At 34.1% G+C, this 25864-nt stretch overlaps 1 protein-coding gene across 1 annotated transcript in view; it reads left to right on the top strand.

The window, feature by feature from the left end:
• The window catches only part of LOC136034191 (uncharacterized), a 103530-nt gene that overhangs the window by 23119 nt on the left and 54547 nt on the right, over positions 1-25864 (top strand). Inside the window, exons 5-10 of the mRNA XM_065715367.1 lie at positions 836-960; positions 13156-13319; positions 16016-16181; positions 20252-20367; positions 21478-21642; positions 24600-24765. Coding sequence (XP_065571439.1) covers positions 836-960; positions 13156-13319; positions 16016-16181; positions 20252-20367; positions 21478-21642; positions 24600-24765 — 902 coding nt within the window. The remainder of the gene's footprint in view (positions 1-835; positions 961-13155; positions 13320-16015; positions 16182-20251; positions 20368-21477; positions 21643-24599; positions 24766-25864) is intronic.

Raw genomic sequence — 25864 nt, 5'->3', positions numbered from 1 at the left:
AGTTTCTTTGAAGTTGAAACTTCAAAAAAAACAAAAATTATTGCTTCACGATCTATCTAACATATGTCAATAAAACTAGTGAAAATAAACTGACTGATAAAATTTCCCTATATTTGTATGACTATAGAAAACAAGCGCTTTACTGAAAATACCCAAAGGCCAGTGAAAGAAACAAGAATATTGATTTAGGAGTCAAAAGTGAGTGCTTAGCCTGACAACCACATACTCATCAATAACGCTTTTCATAGTATTATACCGGCTGTGATAACAGTTATTTCTTTCTATAAAACGGAAAATTTCACGTTATCATGCAAATTCTAAAGCGAATCTATATTCCTAATACTATCAAGATGGCTTCACTTCGGACTTCTCTACAAACTAATCATGAAATGTCCTTTTCAGGACCAAAACTAGATCTCACCATTAGACTGAGCTCATTGTACAGAAGTAATACCTAGTTACAGGAAAAAAAAAATAAAGCAACACTCCTAAATGCTTTCTTTTCGAAAGGCGTCCTTAATTGGTTTGCGCTAACTGTAACATATTTTGAGTTTCCAGTAAGGTGCTAGTTTTCCATAATTATACAAACATCAGGAAATACTATCAGTTGGTTTATAACACTAGTTTTACCGATATCTGTTAGACTGTGAAGCAATAGTTTTTGTTTGTATTAAGTTTCATCTTCGCTCTTTTCTTCCCTCAGAAAAACTTCTTTTAAATTAAATTTTCTGTTAAGGGGAGTCTATTTCAAGCCTTATTTAAGTTTTGGTCGTAAAAGTTAAAACTTTAGGGTGGAAAACGCCACCCAATGTATATAAATTTTCTTTTTTTTCAGAGAAGCAATGGTCAGAGCTTGTAACTCAACTAAATAGTGAAGATGTTCAAAAAACCACATTACTGCTTGGTGCAGGACAATCTATATATATTAGACACCTGCAAGACTACCAGACTCTTGTTAAAGTTAGTAGTTTATTTTCTACTATGAAAAGGGATCAAGAATAGCAAATTAGATACGTTGTATATAATGAATTTACAACTAGCCCTACGGATAGAGGTTGGTGTGTTTTAAGGACAGGTTCAGTGGCAGTCGATATATAAACAAATATATATTAATTTTAGTGATAAAAATGCTAATACTACTATTATAAATATTTATTCTGGACTAGTCTTATGAATTCTTAATCATTTTTGGTATTTCTGGTGGGGTCTCCTTTCTGGTCAATTATCAACTAAACTTATTATATATTGAGTTAATTCACCTTGGCCATACATGATGAGCAAATTACGATTAAAACTCACAATTAATAGCTTACAAAAGTGAGGGTTTATAGTCTTTCTGAATAGTAGAGGCACAAAGTTTCTGAGTAAACAGGTATCCCTTCGAATTCCAGTGCCGATACTTTTTTTAAGCTGCTTGATATTTGGCAGAGTTTCATCATAACGCAGGTGTTATTGATTATTGATCTATTATGTACACCTGGTTGTTACGTAATAGTTGATTGTTTATCTATGCAAATTTGTTGAGGATGACATAACTGATAACGCTTGATAAATTGATCAACGAAAGGCTAAAAGAAGACAAACGTTTTCCTGCAACGATATCATGGAGCAAATCTTATCTACATGTCAAAACTGCAATCTGTGTAAAAATAATGTGGTAATATACAGAGAAATTATAGCCAAAACAAAAAGGGCATTGGCTGGCACCAAGGAATACAAAGACGAATTGATGAAACAAAAGTACTTACAAACGTCACTAGCATAATGGGTAGATTTTACATTGTATTGTAGAAAGTGTCACCCTTACTTAACATGCCAAGATCAGTACAAGTTGAGTCCCAATGATCTACCGTCACTAGTCGTTGTCTATGATCATCGATGATCACCTGTACGTGAAAGAAGAAATCAAAAAATGAAGAAAAACTTTTATTGTAAATATATGCTTTATTAACAAACATATTCACAAATATTCTTAAAACAGTTTGTTTTTAGGGCACCAAAGTCAATATTATACAAGTAGGAAAGGGTAGTTTACAGTCTGAATTTGTTCAATCGAGGATTATTTAAATAAATGCTGAGAAACTCACAATAAGTATAGCTATGACATTCGCAAAATAAAATATAGAAGTGCATGAAAACCATAGCTTTTGGTCTATAAATCCTAAACTCTCATCTGATTTGGAACAATAGATTTCCCAATGCACCCAAGGAAGTTTTTGACGTGGGGAGTGTAGAATGTATATGGTAGGCCGAGAGGATCGAGCAATTCTATATTCTTCGCTGTTTGAAAGATGTATAGCCAATGATCCGTCTTTATAGTCGATGGGCTACTATTAACAATGATAATGCTATTATTAGCGTTATTAATATGTTCAAGGAAATTCAAGGGTATGCAACAGGTTATGTATTTGGACAGGTGCGGATCAAAATTGAATACATTCATTATTTGATTTGTGTTCATGGTGCCAAGTCTAATAGAACACTGCCATTGGTGGTAATTTCCCAATAGGTTTCAAACAGATTTAGCGAGATTTATGCTATACTCTCCACGAATGCCTTGGCAAAAGTACATTCTAAACTAAAGGTGCCAGTTTGGAAAATATAAATATCTTGAGTACTAAACAAATCAAATACAAAATGATACCACGATTTTTCGCAAACATTGTATCGGTTATGCCATTTTCAAATAGCTGCGAATCCTTATCTAGGAACTCCATTGTCAATTCATATAGGGTCCTGTACGATTTATCAAAGGATAAATTGTAGATTAATGAAAGTTCTTACACTGGAGGAGAATTCAATTCTCTGTAGTTTTGATGTAGTGTCCATGTATTCAAATTGTAACGTAAAAAGTGCGAGGATATATTAAGGATTAAATTACAAAAGCACTTTGATTTGATACAAGATGTGACCATGGCGAGTTTGGAGATTGAAGTCAGTATGAAATTGGCTATTCTTGCAAATGAACATTCTCTTTATTTTGGTTTTAGAGGTGAATTTTATAAACAGGTGTTTGGTTTGGCTATGGGGGCATCTCTCTCCCCTTTGTTGGCAAATCTCTTCATGGAATCTATTGAAACCTCGGCCATACACAGTTTTAGGCTCTCTCCTTGTTTCTGGAGCAGATTCATGGATGATGTGGTCTGCATTTGGAAACACGGTTTAGAGTCTTTAGACCTTTTCCAAAAACATTTAAATAGTTTTGACAAAAACGTAAAATTTACAGTGGAGTTTGAAGAAAGTGATAAACTACCTTTTCTGGATATTTTATTGATCAAAAGTGAGTTCCATTTACTTTTTTCAGTTTACAGAAAGCCTACCCACAGTGATAGGTATTTGAACTTTCACTCTTGCCACCCTATCTCAGTGAAACGAGGGGTTGTGATTGCACTGGTGGATAGAGCTTTCAGAATTTGTTCCCGGGAGTTTTTAGATTCTGAATTGTTATATTTGAGGGATGTTTTATTTTGTAATAGCTATCCGATTAAATTCATTGATAAAATAATAAAAAATAGACGCATTAAACACAACAATAGGGTTACCGGGGTTTCAGAGTGCACAGAATTAGACTTGCCGAAACGTTTCATTTCTTTACCTTGTGTACCTACTTTGGGGGAGATGCTTAAAAGAATTTTGGGTAAACATAACATTGATACTTGTTTCCAATCTGTGAGACCATTAGGCAGTTTTCTTAATTCTGGGAAGATTTAACCCGGGGAGATTTAGTTAGTGGGGTATATAAAATTCCTTGTTCCTGTGGAAAGTTTTATATTGGTAGAACTCATCAACAATTTACTGAAAGATTTATTGAGCATCGCACCTCAATAGAAAAAACCCTACAACTAAGAAAGCCTCCCGAAACTTTTGTTTCGGCTCTAGCTGAACACACAATCTTTTATCCTGAACATTTTATACAATTTGATGAGGCTTCAGCTATTTTTAATGATAGAGGTTTTTCTCAGTGGGCGAGGGAGGCTATAGAAATTAAAAAGCATATATTTGCTAATATTTCAATAAATAGAGACACAGGGAATTTAAATATTGACCCAATTTATGATATTCTTTTTAAAAATGAACCAATAGTCGACGGGGGAATTAAAATTTTACACAATCACCAGGGGACAAGATTACCCACTAGATTAAAAAGAGTTGCTTCAATGTTAGCTTACAAGAGGATTATTTCGCAACAGAATAATTAACTAAGTTTCAATTTTCATAAATTTTTCCTCAGTTGCTCTTTGATTCTCATTGAAGTAACTCGCATAGCTGCTTTTCCCTACGTGGATAAGTAGCTACAATTGTATTTATTATATTTGGTGGCGGTTTTTGTTTGTTTTTAGATTAGTTTTTCTTTTAATTTTCTATCTTGTGCTGAAGACGCCTTGTTTTATACAGGCGAAATATCCGCGTTGTTTTAGTCTTTTAATTCTACTGGCTGTCGTCTCGTTTGAAGTTTTCTTTTTGTAGAGTTTTATCTCTCTTGATTGTAAAGTGTAGATTGAAATTCCATTTACTTTACACGCAAGAGAGGAAAGTCCAGACATTTCAAATTTGTGCGGGAAATTTATCCATGATCCTATAGCACATAAATAGCCAATGGATTGTTCTGGGTACCCGGTTGGGTGACCACATTTCAAACAGTAGACTTTATTGTTTATTGTAATTTTACGATGGGTTTATTGTAAAGCTTAAGACTACTGACTATTACCCATAGAATGCACTTGAATAACTAATTAAGGCTCAAGTCTCTGGTATTATAATCATTAGTCCAAGTTATCAAATAAGGTAAATTCGGCTAATTGGATTTAGAAATGTGGGTGCTACTATTGCAAGTCTTCTTTAATCAGTCCACGTATTTCAAATAGAATGCGAGAGTAAGTCAAATGCTCTAAGGTGAGCTACGAACTTTGAATAACCTTGACTGATTAGTCACAAATTTATCAGTTCAACTCAAAATAATATATTAACTAATTATTTCTCTTAACAAGAATCTGTATTCCTTGGACCTTAGCTAAATTTCAACTTCAACAGGGAAAACTCTTGATTGAATTTCCATAAACTGGAAAGAATTTTAAATTCGTAGCTCGTCTACTAGCACTTTCCTCCTCCTAGGCTTTTTGTATAGACAAAGCTACTAGCTCAACTGTATAGACAGCAGAGAAAGGATGGAGAAGGTAAAAGAACAAGCAAAGGAGGATAGAATTCTCGTCAGGATTAAGACTCTATCGTATAGACGTTAGAGAACGCATATCGGAGGTAAACAATTTCTGTGGGTGATATCTATTATAAACACTGTGAATAAGTTTCAAGAAACACGGTACTGAAAAAAGGGGGAAAGCTCTTAAGACTTTCTATACATTGTTGTTAGTTACCTTATGTTACCCCTTGGTTATTCTGTGTTAGTTCTCACTCCTGCACAATTAACAGCATTTTTAGGAAAGGATAAAATCTTCAGATTAAATAATATTTAGATTCAACATTGCTGGTTTTAGACTGACCTGGCCTTAGCCAAAAGGAGGGATAGACCATTTACTGGATAAAAGAAATGTCCACGAAAGATCTTAGGCTATTTAAAAAGTAGCCACAGCCTTCTGTTGTGGTCTGAATATATTTTAATACAATGACTAAACCAAAGGAATAAGTTGTGGTAAATATAATACCGCAAAGATATATATATATATATATATATATATATATATATATATATATATATATATATATATATATATATATATATATATATATATATGGTTTTAACTACGTAAAACTTGCGAATATACAACATTCTTTGCTGTCCCATTGTCTTTGCATATAAATAGATTGTCAGGTTTACCGACTCTTGAACATGCAACATATAATGGTCCATGGGAAAACAATCTGTATTCAGATCTATACCTCATGATTCTAATGATTGCCCTTGAGCTTTGTTGATGGTGATTGCTAATCGACCATTCCCTGTCCCGGTGTCCAGGTCGTCATTTATATCCCCCTGTTTCCCCCGGTGTCCCCGTTGTAGTTGTGTCCCTGTGTCCCGGTCGTCATTTATATTCCCTGTGTCCCGGTCGTCATTTGTATCCCGGTGTCCCGGTCTGTATATACATTCGTTTTTTAGTTTTGTTTTTCTCCTTTATTTTTTTCCTTTTTTTTCTTTTTTAGTTTATTTAGATTTTTAGATTTTTTAGTTTTTTTATTAGTTTTTAGTTTTTTTTTCTTTTTTTTTTTGTAGTTTTTACCTTCTTTTTAGTTTTGTTAGTTTTTTTTTTTACTTATGTCCTGGTCGTCATTTATACTCCCTGTGTCCCGGTGCTTTGTTGATTGCTAATCGAACATTCCTTTTGTCCTGGTCGCTTTCTCTTTGAGTGTCGTCATTTATTTTTTTCTTTTTTAGTTCTTTTAGTTTTTACCTTTTTTAGTTTTTTTTAGTTTTTTAGATGAAATTTTCTTTTAGTTTTTTCCTTTTTTTCTTTTTAGTTTTTTATTGGTTTTTACCTTTATTTTAGCTTATTTTTCAGTTTTTTCCTTTTTTTTATTTTTTTTTATTTTTTATTTTTTTTTAGTTTTTTACCTTTTTTTAGTTTTTTTAGTTTTTTAGCTTTTTTACTTTTTTTATTAGTTTTTAGTTTTTTTTGTAGTTTTTGCCTTTTTTTAGTTTTTTCAGTTTTTTTTTAGTTTTTTATTGGTTTTTACCTTTATTTTAGCTTATTTTTCAGTTTTTTCCTTTTTTTAGTTTTTTTTTTAGTTTTTAGTTTTTTTTAGTTTTTTACCTTTTTTTAGTTTTTTTAGTTTTTTTAGTTTTTTAGCTTTTTTATTTTTTTATTAGTTTTTAGTTTTTTTTGTAGTTTTTGCCTTTTTTTAGTTTTTTTAGTTTTTTGGCTTTTTTATTAGTTTTTAGTTTTTTTTGTAGTTTTTGCCTTTTCTTAGTTTTTTCTTTTTAGTTTTTTTGTAGTTTTTACCTTCTTTTTAGTTTTGTTAGTTTTATTTTTTACTTATGTCCTGGTCGTCATTTATACTCCCTGTGTCCCGGTGCTTTGTTGATTGCTAATCGAAAATTCCTTTTGTCCTGGTCGCTTTCTCTTTGAGTGTCGTCATTTATTTTTTTCTTTTTTAGTTCTTTTAGTTTTTACCCTTTTTAGTTTTTTTAGTTTTTTAGATGAAAATTTTTTTTAGTTTTTCCTTTTTTTCTTTTTAGTTTTTTATTGGTTTTTACCTTTATTTTAGCTTATTTTTCAGTTTTTTCCTTGTTTTTATTTTTTTTTATTTTTTATTTTTTTTAGTTTTTTACCTTTTTTTAGTTTTTTTAGTTTTTTTAGCTTTTTTACTTTTTTTATTAGTTTTTATTTTTTTTTGTAGTTTTTGCCTTTTTTTAGTTTTTTCAGTTTTTTTTTTAGTTTTTTATTGGTTTTTACCTTTATTTTAGCTTATTTTTCAGTTTTTTCCTTTTTTTTTAGTTTTTTTTAGTTTTTAGTTTTTTTTAGTTTTTTACCTTTTTTTTAGTTTTTTTAGTTTTTTAGCTTTTTTATTTTTTTTATTAGTTTTTAGTTTTTTTGTAGTTTTTGTCTTTTTTTAGTTTTTTTAGTTTTTTAGCTTTTTTTATTAGTTTTTATTTTTTTTTGTAGTTTTTGCCTTTTTTTAGTTTTTTTAGTTTTTTAGCTTTTTTATTTTTTTAATTAGTTTTTAGTTTTTTTTTTGTAGTTTTTGCCTTTTTTTAGTTTTTTCAGTTTTCAGTTTTGTCACCTGATCCAGTTTTTTCAGGTGACGTCACCTGATCCATCCACAGATCCACACACAGACAACTTATTTTTATATATATATAGATATATATATATATATATATATATATAGAGAGAGAGAGAGAGAGAGAGAGAGAGAGAGAGAGAGAGAGAGAGAGATCGGTAGATTTAAAAACTATCGTAGCATAGCTAAATTCCGTTTTTTCACAAAAATCATACATTTAAACAAAAATCACACACTACAACTCGACATTAAAAACTGATGTGAAAAAAGGCACAAATGAGTTTGCGTATCGATTGGTTCGTACTTTAGGGGGTACAAGTTTATTTCGTAATCGAGTTCGGCTATTGGGAGGGGCTGGTTCGGGTAGTAGTGATCGGTGGCTCTTATTGGCTAGGATGAATTTTCCAGATTGGTGAATAAGGTGTTCCAGCCTGACTTTAAGTGGAGATAAATTTAATTTAGCGAGGGCTTGATCATAGGGTATGCCACGGTCTCGGAGTATAATCCTTGTTGCTCTTTTCTGGACGCACTCTATGTCGCGTAATAGGTACGCTGTGCGGATAGCAGATGGACCCCACACCGGGCACGCGAACATAACACGTGTAGGCATGGAGAAGGCTTTTAGTATCACACCCAAAACGCCTCGTTTTGGTAAGTGTCTGAAGGCTTGCATTAGCCTTGTGGACGGTTAAATTAATATGGGCACTGAAAATGAGTCCTCCAATGGAAAGATACGGCTCTAGCTAAAGTTAGGGCCAAAACACAAAAGGAAATTGAAGAGATATAGTTGCCAACTTAATTCAACTCAGGATTAGATTCCTCTCCGTTTAAACAAAGTGACGAAAAGGAATTATAATTATTATTTAACTTTATATTTAAAGAAATAGAAGCAAGGCAGAAGGCTGCCATAATTAGTTAAAGAGATGTTACTTACCAAAGTTTCTCTCCTTTCTCTTCTAATCTCCTCATAAGACAATCCCCCTCTCCTCTCAACTTTGTTTTTGTGGCACTTGGTATTGACCAAGGTTAATGGTTAATACCAAGTGGTTAATTCGGAAAAAAATAGAAAAAATGAAGTATTTTTAACTTATGAGCGGGTGATGGGATCTTAATGAAATTTGATATTTGGAATGATATTGTGTCTCAAAAATCTTATTTTAAATCCCGACCGGATCAGATGACATTGGGGGGAGTTGGAGGGGGAAATCCTGAAATTTTGGAAAACACTTAGAGTGGAGGGATCGGGATGAAACTTGATGGGAAAAATAAGCACAAGTCCCAGATACATGATTGACATAATCGGAACGGATCCGCTCTCTTTGGGGTAGTTGGGGGGTGGGGGTGGGTAATTCTGAAAAATTAGAAAAATGAGGTATTTTTAACTTACGAACGGGTGATCGGATATAATGAAATTTGATGTTTAGAAGGATATCGTGTCTTAGAGCTCTTATTTTAAATTCCGACCAGATCTGGTGACATTGGGGGGGATTTGAGAGGGGAAAACCTAAAACTTGGAAAACACTAAGAGTGGAGGGATCGGGATGAAACTTGGTGATAAAAATAAACACAAGTCCTAGATACATGATTGATATAAACAGAATGGATCCGCTTTCTTTGGGGTAGTTGGGGGGGGGGTGTTATTTCTGAAAAATCAGAAAAATGAGGTATTTTTAACTTACGAACGGGTGGTCGGATTTCAATGAAATTTGATATTTAGAAAGATATCGTGTCTCAGAGCTCTTATTTTAAATCCCGACCGGATCTGGTGACATTGGGGGGGGGGGAGTTGGGAGGGGGAAACCTAAAACTTGGAAAACACTTAGAGTGGAGGGATCGGGATGAAACTTGGTGGAAAAATAAGCATAAGTCTTACATATGTGATTTTTATAATTGGAACGGATCCACTCTATAGGGGGGGGGGGGGGTAATTCTGAAAAATAAGAAAAAAATACGTATTTTTAACTTACGAAGGAGTGATCGGATCTTCATGAAACTTCATATTTAGAAGGACCTCGTAACTCAGATCTCTTTTTTCAAACCTCAACCGGATCAAGCGTAATTGGAGGGGGGCAGTTGGGGGACCGGAAATCTTAGAAAATACTTAAAGCGGTGAGATCAGGATAAAACTGGATGGGAAGAATAGATACCTGTCTAAGATACGTGACTGACATAACCGGACCGGATCTGCTCTCTTTGGTGGAATTTGGGGAGGGGGGGGGGTAATTTTGAAAATTGAGGTATTTGTAACTTACGAAAGGGTGACTAGATCTTAATGAAATTTGATATTTAGAAGGATCTTGTGCTTTAAAGTTCTAATTTTAAATTACGACTAGATCCTGTGACATTGGGAGGAGTTGGAGGGGGACACCGGAATTCTTGGAAAACGTGAAAATTGGGGTGTTTTTATCTTACGAATAGATGATTGGATCTTAATGAAATTTGATTTTTAGAAGGAATTCATGTCTCAGAGCTCTTATTTCAAATCCCGAAAAGATCTTTTGACATTTGGGGGAGTTGGAGGGGGAAATCTTGGAAAAAACACTTGGAGTGGAGGAATCGGGATGAAGCTTGGTGGATAGAATAAACAAATGTCCTTGATACGTGATTGTCAGAATCGTACTGGATTCACTCTTTTTGGAGAAGTTGGGGGGAGGGGTTCAGTGATTTGGCGAGTTTGGTGCTTCTGGACGTGCTAGGACGATGAAAATTGGTAGGCGTGTCAGGGAGCTGCACAATTTGACTTGATGAAGTCGTTTTCCCAGATTCGACCATCTGGGGGGCTAAAGGGGGAGGAAAAATTAGAAAAAATTAGGTATTTATAACTTACGAGTGGGTGATCGGATCTTAATGAATTTTCATATTTAGAAGGACATCGTGACTCGGAGCTCTTATTTTAAATCCTGGCCGGCATTAATCCTCTTATTTTCCTTTTAAATCAATCCATTGATTCATTCTCGCCTCGTCACAAATGCCATATGAGCTCTTAGCTCTTGTTTATTTTCTTAGCGCTTAGGTGTGATTTGTTGTAAAGGTGCTCTGAAACAAAGAGATGCCAATACATTCAAAAGTTGAAAATTTATTAAGGTTTATGTAAAAAGTGAAGGCATTTTCAGGTTTTACCTTGGAAAATACTGACTAACTGAGATTCCCGGTGTGTATCTAATCCATTGGAAAAAGAGAACTACTGAAATTTAGCTACTAAAATGAAGCAAATTTATTAAGCATAATACTAAGGCGTTCTCACAGGATGAAGAATGACAGATTGCCGAAAATTTTCCTTTTTGGCCATTCGTCTTGGGCTAAAGGGAAAGTAGGTCGTCCGCGGTTGGGGTGGTAGGATGTCATAAATAAAGATTTAAGGGAAATGTGATATCCCTAGGAGGGTGTAAAGAGGGGGGCTTTGAAAAGATTGGGATTGGGGCCAAGCGTGTGCAGCTCTGTCGGCTTCAAGTGGCTTGGTCCTACGGCTAGTTCTTAGCAGTAGTAGTAATGTTGCATTTTGAAGCCATAAGAAATTGTAATATTGTAGCTACGCCCTTATGATAACTTGAATGCACTTAGTGTCTTCTGAATTATTTTAAGCTCCCCTTTAACATACCCTGAAATTATAAAGATAATACCCTTAGCCACTACAGATAAATTTTAGACGCGACCTTTTGACAAGCTGGTTGCAGGTATTCTTTTGTGATTTAGTTCAACATTCTCCTCAATACTTACTAAAAGTTTCAACTTGATAGCCCTAATGTTTCCTGAGGTATTTGCGTATAAGTTATATAGGTAACCTGCATACACACAGCTTGTTTTGATTTAGTTCGAAATCCCCCTTAATGTACCCTGAAAGTTTCACCTTAGCACTTCTAAACTCTCCGCTTGGTCCACCTTAAGTAATTTTGGAATCTTAATTAGGATACTATATCATTCAATTTGCAATTGAATGAGCCCCCATTGAAGTCTCTATAGTACTTTCTATACGAAATTATTCTTAAAAATTAAAAAATTACATGTAAAGCCCTGTCATTTACTTAGGCAGCTCTATTCTGCTGCCTTTGACTGCTCAATAATTTCCAAAAACTCTTATAAAAACCTTTATGGTATGAAAATTGTCTTACCAAATTTGTTAATTTTGTCCTTTTTCAACATTTTAAGTGTTTTTATCCTATCTAAGTAACTACATTTTGTAATTACAAATTGTTACATTTTGTGATATGAGCTATTGTGGTTTTTACAGTTCTCTTAAATTGTTTACGATAAAACATTAAATTGTTACGATAATATTTAATTGTTCCTTTTATAGTTGAAAGTCATGTTTTTCAAAAACAGTATTTGGAATTACTGAAAAGTAAAGCGTAAATTCTACCAAGAAACTACCAAAATTATACAGTCGAGCCTAACTAAATCTGAAATCATATAATAACCAGTTTATGAATCAAATCTTCTAGATTTCAAGACATTTGTATACTTACTAGACGGGGATAATTCATCAACATACTTTCTTTAATAAAAAAAAATATAAATTCAAAAGTTCTAACTTATTTTGAGTCCTCTTTACCCCTTTTTTCAAAAAGTTTTCGAAGTTTTGGCATTGTTCAGGTGTGAGGTATTTTTTTCTTCACAGTTTATTGTGCAATCGGAGCAACAATTACAAAATATTATAGCCCTTTCCTACCACCCTTTTACTCGAAACAGTTAATAGGAAGTATATCTAGATTCCCCATCGCCCCTGGAACATATTGGTAAAAGTCTTTAGTCAGTCAGTCCGATCGTTTACACGATAGCTTCATTTAGTCTTTCAAGATGACCACAAAATTCGATAGTAGTCTTGCTATTAGAATATTTTGCCTTAGTTGCTTATGAGGTGTACACTTTTGTAAAAATAAAAGAAAAAACCTTTGCCTTTTCATCACTCCATATCAAAGTAACTTACTTGCTTTACTTAAGAGGAAGCACAGGCTATTTAGCCTACTCAATTCTAATTCAGCCAAAATAGACTGGACTCCTCCTAAAACTATACACAGACCGACCCCTTGTTCCAAAAAGCAATTGTTCTGTCATGGAAAAATCTAAAGTTTTAAATATCATTGCTCTCAGTGTTAAAATCCAGTAAAGCAATAACTAACTTATCTTTGAAAAAAAAAAGATCAATTAATGTTAGGTGGATCTAATCGATTACAAACAGTGTAAAATAGTAATGCTGCATAACTAAAGACGTATTTACCTTAAAAAGTAAAAATTAAAACCCAAGAAAAGCCAAGATTTCTGCTTAAAATCTAGCCAAGTGGAACCACTGTTGAAACATGATCAGAAAAAAGCACACTTGTTCGTTTAACACGCTGAAGCCTTCGTTAGAAAAGAAAAAATGTATACTTAAGCATCCATAGTTTAATGCGAAACAATGATAAACTAAATAAATTATATTTTCAGAAAGAACTGGACCAAACAAATTGTGCAATCCTTACTTTAGAACCCTGTTTAAGATGGATAGAAGAAATAGAGAATGCTAAACTAAATGACCTGCCTACGATTGTCAAGTCGGTATCTGAGGATCTTCTGAGACAATGTTCCAAAGATCGAAACCTTTCTGATTCGTAAGCTATTACTGATCCATTTTTTTTCTCAAATAGTTACACCCAACCTTTATTCCTAAGCTCTACTAAGTCTTGCTTAATTTACTAAGGCTGATCAACACTATTTTTGGAGAAATGTCAGTTAGGTCTTCGTCATAACCAGCCTAATCATGGATTGGCCTACTTTTTGTTCCTCTCTTTGGTCAATTAATAAAGTAAACTATCATTTAAGGTTGCTTGTTAAACTAAAACATATTTGCCCATTCTTAAGATCCTCCCATGCTATCATAGTCGGTTTTCATAGATAAATTTAATATTGCTTCTTTTATGACAACCAGTAAAATTTCTCAGAAAAATTAGTCTTCTATTATGATAATGAGGTTGTTTTTGTTAGTCTCCTGCTGGATGTTACTCTGCGTTAAGAGTCAACGTCTTCAAATTGCTTCAGTCGGCTATCAAAGCTTGTTTGGCATCGTCGTTGATATTTGTCATTTACCCATGATGGCATCCTGCTTATTTTGGCATCAAATTGTTTTAAAGGCAAATTTTCAATATTTTTTAAGTCTATAAGGTTCTCCAAAGTGCGGTTCAATACCCAGAAAACACTAATTTTACTTTATCAGGGATTTATGTAGGCGAAAATCTAACATTTCAATAGCAAACTAGTTTAATAAATGAAGAGGTCTTCGACTATAAATTTTCTCGCCATTCCTCTCTTGCAGACCTTCTCCCCTCTCTTTTTTCTTATCAACTAGCCAAGTGTTTATAAACAATGATTTAATATCTAAGTTTTTAAACCCTAGGTTTTACAACACCAAAATACGTTTTTACCGTTACCATGGAAACAGATGCATTGCGCGAACTCACCTCGCGTATATGCTAATATTATAATTAGCCAGTTCTTGTGCTTTGAGCCATCACCGAGGTTACATTATCTGAATTGGGTGGGGAGATATTAAGGGTGAGTAGTAAATTTTACGAAGGATTACGATTTATGAAACTATTTAACCTGTTTCAGGAAAAGAGACTCTTTTTATCAAAACTGTGTAATTACTAAGCTTCTTCGTACTATGAGGTGAGATGAGTTTCCTAACGTTGTTTACAAGCTTCATAGCAAATTTCGTCAGGTATACCGCATGAAGATGCCCAATTTGGCTATTTTCTGATTTAACCAATTTGTTCCCCTATTTGGGGAACAAATAGAAATGTTAAGCTTGACAACAGGAGTAGTGGGGCCAAGATGGGTACTGAATCTACCTCCTTATTTGGGCCCATAAGCTAGCCTATACCACAGACAGAATACCTTGTATGGACACTATAGGTTGCCTATACTAAAGAGAGGACACCTGAGACTTGGCCTACTAAAATGTCAAATGAAACTACAGAGGGTACATCTGTTTTGCACACTTCCATCAGACCACTGCAGTAAGCTAGAAGGTATATTTAGTACTCATTTTGGCCCCACTACTAACAGGTTTGCATTGATTCCATTTGCAGCAGAACTGCTGAAAGAACTGTATCACCTGACAACAGTTGGGAATTTACCAAAAACAAATGAATATTTCGGAAGAGCTACTTGTGACCAAAGGGAGAAATACAGGAACCTAAATGTTTCGATTAGAGCTGACTCTGGTGTCTTATTCTTCTAAGCCATCAAAAGTGGTAATGCCTCTGTCAACTTGCCATGAGGTCACCAGTATCAAGTATCCAATCCAGAAGCCTGAAATCATTGAATACTATAATACCGCCAAAGGCAGTTTAAAACATTTTACCAACTGTGTAGCTCAATGTCAGCCACTCGGAAAACAAACATGTGGCCAATGTGCATGTTTTATGGGCTGATCAGCATCGAGTGCATAACCGGCTAGGTCATCTACTCCCTCACTATCTCCAAATCTGGCGGAGAACCACATTCACGAAAGGGTTTTGTCAATGTTCTGTTCAAACAGTTGGCTCAGCCGTATATGGCTATTCGCTTAAAAACCTGAGCTTAGCAGAGCTCAATGACACCCAATACCAGTCAAACAGGGGAGGTAATAGGTGAAATTTATTTTATCAAGTCTGTGGAAGGAAAAAGAACGACCTGTAGTCTTTGTCAAATGAGCATTCGCCAAATGACTGCCAATTTTCGCAATCACTGCAAAAATTCGTTCTGCGGTGAACAACATGTGAAGTCATGCATACTATACGACTCCAAAAAACGGCACCAATCCTTTCTGCTGTTTAAGATATTTTTGAAAATTTGCTTTTAGATACTTCCAGCTACTTTAAAATGTACCTAAATGCTGAGTTATAGAAGTCAACGTTTCTTCAAGTAGTAATAATCACGAAAACTAGCCATCTACGTAACTTTTTGGGAAGCTAACCTTTATAGGGTTAGGCAACAGCCAACAAACCGGTAGTCCAGTGGTAAAATTTCGTTTCATTGATTCCTTTGCGTTCGTTAAATGTTATTTATGGATCTATTTTAAGTTGATCGTCAAGAGTAACGCTTTTATAATGAACATTTTAATGAGAATTTACTCCAAACTACTTTTGGCTGCGGTATTCATGTTACTGGGTTGGCGAAAAGATTTTCTACTGACCATACAGAGCAAAATAGCTCATTATTAGTTTAAGATCTGCCAACGTCCTCTTAGTCTTTACCGTTTTTAATAATTGGTTACCACTGACAATAATTCTGTATAAATATTTACTTAAATTTGTCAATATTGCAGCATAGAAGTCACTAACATTATCCATCAGAGTGCATTTGACATTTTGAATGAAGCCTCGACGTTTTTAAATATTGAAAAATTATTTCAAGGACATGTTGAAGAAGTTTTAAGGCAAAGTGAAGCTCAAAAAACATTTATTTCGAATGTTGTTGGTGAAATAACAAAAGTAAGTATTTACAGACATTGAGATCAATGAATTGGTTTCCTTAATCCAAAGGCCTCCTGCATAACTGATGAAATATAATTTTTAACATTTTGAACTTGAACAGGTTTTTGCTATTAAAAATTGGCAACACTTGGCGATACTAGAATGCCAAGAATGGCCCTTTATGATTTCAGAAAAATATTTGAGCTTGGGTCAATTTTCACTATCTTGAAGGGGCCATAAAAACGGTGTTCGGCAAGGCTTCCCGCTGCACCCGGGCTTTTTAACTTCTTAATAGACGATTTTTTGGAAAAAATGATGTTGGCACAGCCGTTTGACATTAATTTTGCTGAGTAAGTTCGAGCAGTTTACCTACTTTTCTTCAAATGGCTGTTCAAATGTAAGCCTAGATACAGAAATATCAACAAGAGCAGCAAAGGCCGACGATGTAGTCCAGAATTAATATTTCACAATCCCTCATATCAACCACCTCGCCAAGTTATGAATCTTCTCTGCCTCGGTATATTTTACAAATCAGACAAACGATCGATGATCGGGGCTCAGATAAAGAAGATAAAAGTCGTCCAAACAAACACTTCCACAAACGTGAACATGTTAGATGTTCTGACAGGGTATAGAACTTAATAGTTCTCCGGTCTTTAAAATGGTCAACCAGTTTGAGCTGCTCACTGACTGCAGTGGTCTGATTATCTGCTTTGCCTGCACACTCAAACAGCCGCACGATTCATGTTTGATTTTGACCCAACTGCAACACAAGGTTGGTGGGTACTGTCCCAGTCAAATCTATACCCAAACCATTGAGCCCACTCACTGATGCTCTAACGCTCAATCAGAATATCCAAGTTTGGGTACCACTAACAACTCTGAGGCCTCGTCCCCTTTTCACTGGGCCCTCTGCCAAGCAAAAACTTTAAGTAAATTACGTAGAGCCTAGGAATTTGCTTTGTGCTGTTCTTAGTTGAGCCAGAAGACAAATCTGAAATCAAGATTAACTTATTAGTTTTTATGGCCCTTGGTATTTACCAAGTGACATATAGCAATCGCAAATTCTGTAGGTCTGTTGGTCTGTCTGTCGTGGCTTTGCTAGTGTAGGCACTTCCAGATAAGCTAGGACGATGAAATTTGGTAGTCTTATCAGGGAAAATAAAAGATTCGGATGATCCGATTTTAATGAAATCTGATATTTAGAATGATCCAGAAAGGATCCAAGAAACTAGAAATCTTGGAAAACGTGAAAATTGAGGTATCTTTATCTTGCGAATTGGTGATCGGATCTAAATGAAACTTGACATACAGAAAATTTTTTGTCTCAGATTCTGTATTTTCAGTTCAAATTAGATTTAGGGCACAAAGGGCTGGAGGGGGAAAAGAAATCATGGAAACCGGAAATCTTGGAAAACGCTTAGAGTGGAGAGATCAGGATGACACTTAATGGGAAGAGTAAGCACAAGTTCTAGATACGTGATTGACGTAATTGGAATGGATCCGCTCTCTGTGGGGGGGGGGGGATTTCCAGTACTTTGGCGATTTCGGATTTTCTGGACGTGCTAGGACGACGAAAATTGGTAGGCGTATCAGGGATCTACACAAACTTACTTGATAACAGTCGTTTTCCCGATTCGATCATCTGGTGGGCTGGAGGGAGAGGAAAAATTGAAAAAAATGAGGTATTTTCAACTTACGAATGGGTGGTTGGATCTTAGTAAAATTTGATATTGAATAGGACCTCGTGTCTCAGAGCTCTTGTTTTAAATCCCGACCATATCCAGTAATATTGGGGGAAGTCCTAGGATAAGTCCTAGATACGTGTTTGACATAATGGGACTGAATCCACTCTCTTTGGGGGAGCTGGGGAGGTGTTAATTCGGAAAAATTGGAAAAATTGAGGTATTTTTAACTTAAGAACAAGTGATCGGATCTTAATGGATTTTGATATTTAGAGAGAACGAATGTATTAGAGCTCTTATATTAAATTCCAATCAGATCTGGTGACATTGGGGGGAGTTGGAGTGGGAAACTGGGAATCTTGGAAAACGCTTTGAGTGGAGAGATCGGGACGAAACTTGGTGGATAGAATAAGCAAATGTCGCATATATGTGATTGACGTAATCGGAATGGATCTGCTCTCTTTGGGAGAGTTAGGGGGGTCCAACGCTTTGGCGAGTTCGGTGCTTCTGGATGTGCTGGGAAGATGAAAATTGGTAGGCATGTCAGGGACCTGCACAAATTGACTTGATAAAATCGTGTTCAACGATTCGACCATCTGAGGGGGCTGAAGGGAGAGGAAGAAGTAGAAAAAAACATGTATTTTTAATCTACGATTTTTTGATCGAACCTTAATGAATTTTGATACCTAGAAGGACCTCGTGTCTCAGAGTCCTTATTTTAAATCCGACCGGCATTAAGTCTCTGACTTCCCTTTTAAATCAACTATTGATTCTTATAATTTTGCTAGAGCTCACGCCATATGAGCTCTTGGCTCTTCTGACCTCGTCACAAGTACCATATGAGCTCTTAGCTCTTATTTTTTTAAGTTTATTGAAAATTTTACATGTTAAACATCACTAGTTTTTTTTAATAAACTGATTCCTCTTTGAACAAATTTCATACCATAAATAATCTCTCTCAATTCCTCTGTCTCCGAAAGTGCTTAAAAATAAATTGATGATCAAGTTTTGCAAATAAAAATATTTCTGGTACATTTCCTCCCTCTAATAAGGGCTGATTATATTCTTTGTTTTTTCTAGTCTAGCTATAATAATAAATTACACCTCGTCCCAGACATCCCCAGTACACATAAGCACACTCCCCAAGAAATTTCATCTTTTTAACCCCAGTTTTAAACTATAGAATTCTATGTAACTTCAATATACTATTGAAATAAGCCTCAGAATTACCCATTATTTTAATCAGTGAAACGAAACTGTTATTTTTGTATAGCAAACCTGTTTCACAAACCCAACCAGAACATCCTCCAACACTTTGATCCCTCTTATGTTTTTTTTTCCTGTAATTTTAATTTTACGATAAATAATAATACTATGAAAGCTAAAATTCTTATCCATACTTTCTTTGGACATTTTATTCACTTAGTATGCAATTTTTATGCTTTTTTCGACTCTTTTCTTGAAATTTAATAATATCTAGCCCTCGCTAAGGTACTCGAAATCCAAAGCTAAGAAACTTATCTATCCTTTCCTCCAATATTTTTATTACCATTTTTCTTATATTAAAATATATTACATAGTCCTCTCAAGACTACTTGACACACCTAATGCTTAAAAATTTCATGACAGCTAAAATAATGATCCATGCTTCCCTCACAACCTATACAAAATTTTATTTCTTAACTACTCTATTTAAAAAAAAAAAATATTGTATTTAGCCCTGGGACCCCTTAGTACACCTAACCAGACAATCATCTGACACATTGATCTCTCCGATAATTTTTTTAACCTGTAATTAAATTGTAAATTAAACCTGTAATTTAAGACTTCAGTGTAAAGAGTGAGGGTTGTGGAAGGGGCAGCCCCTTATATACGGCATAATTTATGTTCTTTTTAAGTTTTGATGTTGCTCCTTAAGGTCAGACGACAAACCCAGTTTTTTTCATTTAATAATTGACAGAACGGCCAGTGACCTAACACTCAGAAAAGGTGGTGGTATGCCTGGAGAGGCTCTGAAGTTTGCACATTGTAATATTTACAAACATTAAGCATTTGCACAGGAATTTCTTTGGGGGAGGGGATAAATGTTAAAAAAAACAATAAATAGAATAATTGTATCGAAAGTCTTAGAAGAACATTGAACAAGTCGCAAAAAAGAGTTCTATGCTTCGGAGAAAATCAAAGTCTCAAAGACCCCTTGCGCGTACTCCTGTACCACACACACACAAGTTTAGCTGACCAACTGGCCATCTGTTGTGTGTCTGATTCGGGCCACCTTACAACCATTGAACTGGCGTAGTCGATTCTTATAAACAAATTTCTAGTTCGAGTCATACAATTTTTTTTCCTTCTCTCTCTCAAAATGTTGCCAAAATACTGCCCTTAATTTTGCTATTCGTTTAGGTAATTGGTGCAAAAGCTGACTTGGATCCGAAACTGAGTTCTATCTACTTCGTAGACTACCTCATAAGACTTGGACATGTAACAGAAATTGCTTATTGTCAACAGCAGTTCGGAAGGTATTTAGAACTCTTGATTCTTTTGAAATTAGTAGATTTTTTGAATACCTATTAGAATTGTGACTTTTATCATCCTATTGTCTCCAAAAATTAACCAGCTGCTTTTAAAATTAACCCGAAAAACTGAAAACTGTGAAGTACTGATAATAATGAAAACACTTCTTAATTTTGAACTTTTACAACGACCAGAGAATGCAGAATACATTCAAATTGCCGTAAATTTTCCATACCATTTCCCCTCAAATTGACTTATAAAGTTCAAAAATAGGAGGATTTAAATCTGGAAATTTTTCATTTTCTGACAAGCTAAGTTAATGCCTTCTTTAATCTAGAAAACTAAGTAAACGTTTCGTATAGAGATCATACATTTAAGAGCATTGGCTATTTGGGGCGTGAATGTGCACCTGGAAGATCTTGCAACTGTAGGGAAGAGGGTAGGATATCTGAGAGGGCAGTAATGGATTTGGCCAATTAGAATTAATAATTATTGAATTTTCATATGAAAAAAATCAATTCATGTTGCGTTCTATCATTCCCCTACACACAAAAAAAAGAGTTACAAGGTGTTTCAAAAAACTTTCACAAATGAAATAAAGCAGAAAAACGTAAATATTTTCTTTAATCTACAAGTGCTTGCACTATTACAGTATCTTAAACTAAATTGGACAATCGTCCAATTTTCCTAAATTTAATTATAATTAGCTTGGATTTATTATAATTAGCTTAGATTATTACAATAATCTACGTGAACATTTTCCTACTGAAAGAATCAAAGGCATCTTAATTTTATTTTTCTTTCGTTGGTGTGTTTCAAGTAACTTCCTTTGTGAACCCACCAAGTTTGTGGCTTCAGTCAAAGTCTATTTGTATTGAAACTGAACATTTTAGGTCAAAAGCCTTAGTTTCAGTCTAAGAAAGATAATTTGGAAATTAATCAAGGGAACATTTTTTCCTACTTTTTTTTCCTACTTTTTTCCTACTGAAAAATCGAAGACAGTAAATAACATTCATATCTTATCACGTCTATCTTCTTTTCATATCTTCTTAATATTATATCATATCTTTCTTTCATATGATATCTTCTTTTTAAACCATATTCACTTTTCGCAGAAAATCTTATGGAACAAAGTTTATACAAGAAGAAGCAGATTCTGAAGTAGCAGAAGATTTTGTCACTATTGAAGCTGAATACAATATTACCATCAAGAAGCTTGAGGTTCACAAAAACGAAATTTTGGATATTAATAAGGATGACTGGCACGTATACTATCGTGAGTAAGTGATTTTATTTCATTTTATTTACATTTTAGGCTTATCATTCTAGTTAGGGAGCCACTGACAAGGTTGAAATGGTTGGTTGACCAATTAATAGCAGAATATCTCACAAAAATCGGGCTATTGGATAGTGTCGGTCATATCAAGGGCGTTATGCAATCGTCTGATGGTGGAGAAGGCTGGTCATTACAAAAGCACTATTTTTACGACAAAAAAGAGGGTTTACACTAAGTTTCAGCTATGTTAATCAATATCACCGGTTAAGGTACCATTCGTGTGATATTTGACTAATCGCCGATCTTGAAACTTTCTACCTCTATTGTCTTAATTCGTAAAAAAAAGTCACTGTAATATTGAAATATTTGGTGGGTAAAAGACAAATATGTTCTCATGCTGGAAAGATATGACTGTATACTTATTAGTATAAACACTAACCCAGGATTTACTAGCCCTACAAATAAATATCTAACCCTGTAAATAAATATATGTTCGTCCCTAAGTAAAATCACTAATAGTGAGAATAAAAAAACTGGAATATCTTTGAATGATATCTTAATTTTTCCTGTAATTGACATACTAACCGGCAAACTTAAAAATAAATTCTAGCTCTTTAATAAATAGTTCAACATAGAAAGAACATTCTATTATTTCCTACTACATGCAAAAAGTAAATAAAAATATTTAATTACAGCGTGAATTTTTTTTTGTAGTAATGCTCACACAATACTGAGGGACTACACCAGCTGGGATCACCTTAAGAATAGACACTAATAACCTAGCCTCAACCTCCTGAAATACCCATAAAATTGTAGGACATCTAGGAACTATAATTTTGCTTGGTTTACTTGTTTGTTTTAAGCTTTAATGCCGCTCCTTACTTTCAGTTAAAAAAATGTTTTTTTTTATTTAACACAAATTTATCATATCCCTATCTCTCCCTGACAGAATTCAGATCAGATCTTAATCCTGTGCAATTTTAATAAAAACAAGGTTTTTTTATGAAAATTAAGAGCAAAGCTGAAACGAACAAAAACTATTACTTTGAAGTTGATCCAACGCATATCTTTAAAACTGACTGAAATAAACTAACTAGTGACATTTCCCAATTTTGTAAAACTCAGAAAAACTAATGCTTTACTGAAAACTTAAAAACGACACAACAAAACAGGACGAAACAAGCAGACTAATTTATAAGAAAAAGCTTATAAATGTCAAAAAGCTTATTTGTCAGAAAAAGCTAGCTCAGTTTAGAAAAGGTGCAAAAGTAGCCTTACTTCTAAAAAATCGGTGATAAGAAAAGGGTTAGATTGGAAGGGATGAGTGACCACTTTATGTCTTTTTAATCGGACCAGTAAAATGAGAAGAGGATATGATGAGACGAAAGACCCCAACGCGTCACTTTCGCGTCGCTGCTTGTCTCCGAGTAAAAGAAGGGCTACTATCCTTCCCATCTGCTATCAAAGCTGGCAATAGAGAGGACCAAGCGGCAGTTGGACTTCGCAAGTTCAAAACTCGTTTTTGATGAGTTAGGTATTTATATGTATTTAAACTGAGCTAGTCTAAAGCTTTCACTTAGCGTGAACTTAGCACAGATTCAGAATTGAGTATGTCTTGGCATCGAGTGAGGTATTGGCGTATTATTTTTTCATTACGTCGGTTCTTAACTAATCTCTGCTCCAAGTCTGGAATTAGCTCTTATTCTAATAAATTTACAAGCAGCTCAAATTTAGCGTGTTTTGTACAGGACTTCATTAATTTTTTTACTTTTTTTCACTGCTCACAGTCAGCTCGCAGCCTACATATATGACATTTTAGTACAGAGCTGCGATTCCTTTTGTTTATACACCAATTCAAGATTTATCTTCGTTTTGCACATTAAGTTAGTTAAGCTTTATCTGTTTTACCAATTCAGTTCAACTCAATTATTCAGTCCACAATTTTTTTCTGTGATTCAAAATCCTTGCATGATTCCAGTTAATGCAAGATACAAAGTGTCTAAATATCTGCTAAGAAGTTGTAAGCTGAAAAACAGAGTTCAGTTCTGTCATGGCACAATAATTTCTTGCATGATTTCGGCTTGTAAAATGTGTAACATAATGAGCTTTTCTACTAAAATGTATCTGTGAAGAATGGTCCCTTTGCATATTTTAGAATCCATGTCGCTCATATGGTGTAGGTTATGTTGTTCCGTCAGTAGAGGTATAATTTTATTATTTAACCATTTCGAGTGTAATGGCTATTTCACCACTTTTTTCGATGCCATTTCGGAGCAAGGGGGTTCCTGAAGCAAATTGGGTAGGGGGGATAGAATAAATTATCCTAATATCCCTTTTGATTTTTGAAAGGTAGAATTTTTTTCTTTTTGATGAACCTCTCCGAATCTTCAATAAAACATTTTAAATTTGAAGTGACCAGAGAAAAAAGACTTGGTGACAAAACACTACTACGTTAGCCCTGACCTAGAATGTTAAGCCTTCCTTTAATCTTTAAACACCTTATGAAATTTCTTATCTTTTGAGAGTTCAATCACTCTCCCTTTAAAAATAACTAAAAATATATCTTTGTATTTCCTAATGCTTATTAAACTTTAAAATAAAATTATTGATACATTTTTGATTGAGATATTTTGGTCCCTTAGTCCAGTCTTGCAGCTGTGTGAATTCAAGTAAAATATGTCAGTAGTAGTAATTTGATAAGTCTATTTAATGAAAACGTTTTTTTCAGGTTTTATAGGATTTTTCTTTACTGTTAACCCAACGACAATACATTCGGTAGATGCTTTTTCCATTATGAATTAAGATTCCAAACTATTTTCCAGCATCATTGCATATTTTTATATTGTGTTAGTTTATTAAACAAAACACATAGTATTAAATGATACACATATTTGTCTTGTTTGGTAAAGTTGATGGGAATATGATTTGAAAATGAAAATTAATATTTTTATTCGGTTGTAGATTTTCATTTGCTGTGAAAAATCTCGAGATCCTAGTTACGAATGTCTTAGAAAGAACACTAGAAAAGCAGCTGAATTTTCAGGAGCTCAATTCGGCCCTTGCGTTTTACAAAAGATTTTTTTCAAGACATCGAGTAAAAGTAGCAATGCTCAAGAGCGTCCGAAAGGTACCATTTTTTCTTTTATGTTACAGTGAACAAGTTTTTTTTTTCTTTGGCCTCCTAAGGCCATCATAGTAATTATTGACACGTTTGTCCAGTAAGTTGTTTTTAGAAACACTTTTTTTTTTTAGTTCAAACATCTAGGGATTAAAAATTTAAGAGAGAAAATCGGGTTTAATTAATCAAGCAGTGAACAAAGCGCACTAAAAACATGCCAAAAACAAAACACAACAAAATAAGTTAATTAATAAAAAATTCAGAATATTTTAACTCAACATCTAGGAGCCTTTATCAATGGGGGAGAAAAGAAAGAAAAACAAATTTTAATCATTAAAAAACGAGAGAAAAAGAAAAAGAGAAAAAGACAACCAAATAAATTAAATTCACATTCCAACCAGTTCTGGAACTGCAAACCAGTTCTGGAACTGCAAAACTATAATTGTCTGCCTAATCACCGATAAATGTATGTCACTACTACAACAGATATTTCTCCTCTTTGAAGTCAGATTGGTAAATGAGATCTATTGAAAATAAAAACCCAAGGTCATACTACCCAAGGTCACCACCCTTGATTGAATTTTCAAAGTTAAATACCTTTAAACCATATATGGCAACGGGTTAAAGAAACTTATACATTATAAATTAAGCGGATTTTGTTATTTACTAACTAAGCAGCTGTCGGCACTCTTTCCAGCTTCGACCCCATCCTGACTTTCATTTGTAACGTTGTCATTTGTTCAAAGGCCATTATGTAAATTACCACTGTTAGAAAATTTTAACTTCCCTTAAATTAAACTATTACAAATTGAATTAATTCTAAAATCCCCTTCGTCTCTTTTAATACTAATGTCCCATTTGTTACTTTTTTTAATTTCAATAATTTTTCTAAGGCTTTTTAAGAGGCCTTTAGAAGTGTCGACAATTAATATTTGATCAAATAATATATTGTGGTGAGGATAGTCATTAAAATTCTCTGCTACAGCTAATTCAAAAATTTCTGGTTTCTCATTATATTTTAGCGAACAGCCAATGGCATTTTTATGTTACTGTAATCTATTTTCCAAATTTTGTTGCTCCTGCATAAAATTTACCACGAGAACATGGA

The sequence above is a fragment of the Artemia franciscana genome, chromosome 12 (assembly GCF_032884065.1).
Source record: "Artemia franciscana chromosome 12, ASM3288406v1, whole genome shotgun sequence".
Classification (NCBI taxonomy): domain Eukaryota; kingdom Metazoa; phylum Arthropoda; class Branchiopoda; order Anostraca; family Artemiidae; genus Artemia; species Artemia franciscana.
This window is presented reverse-complemented; position numbering and strand designations above follow the sequence as displayed.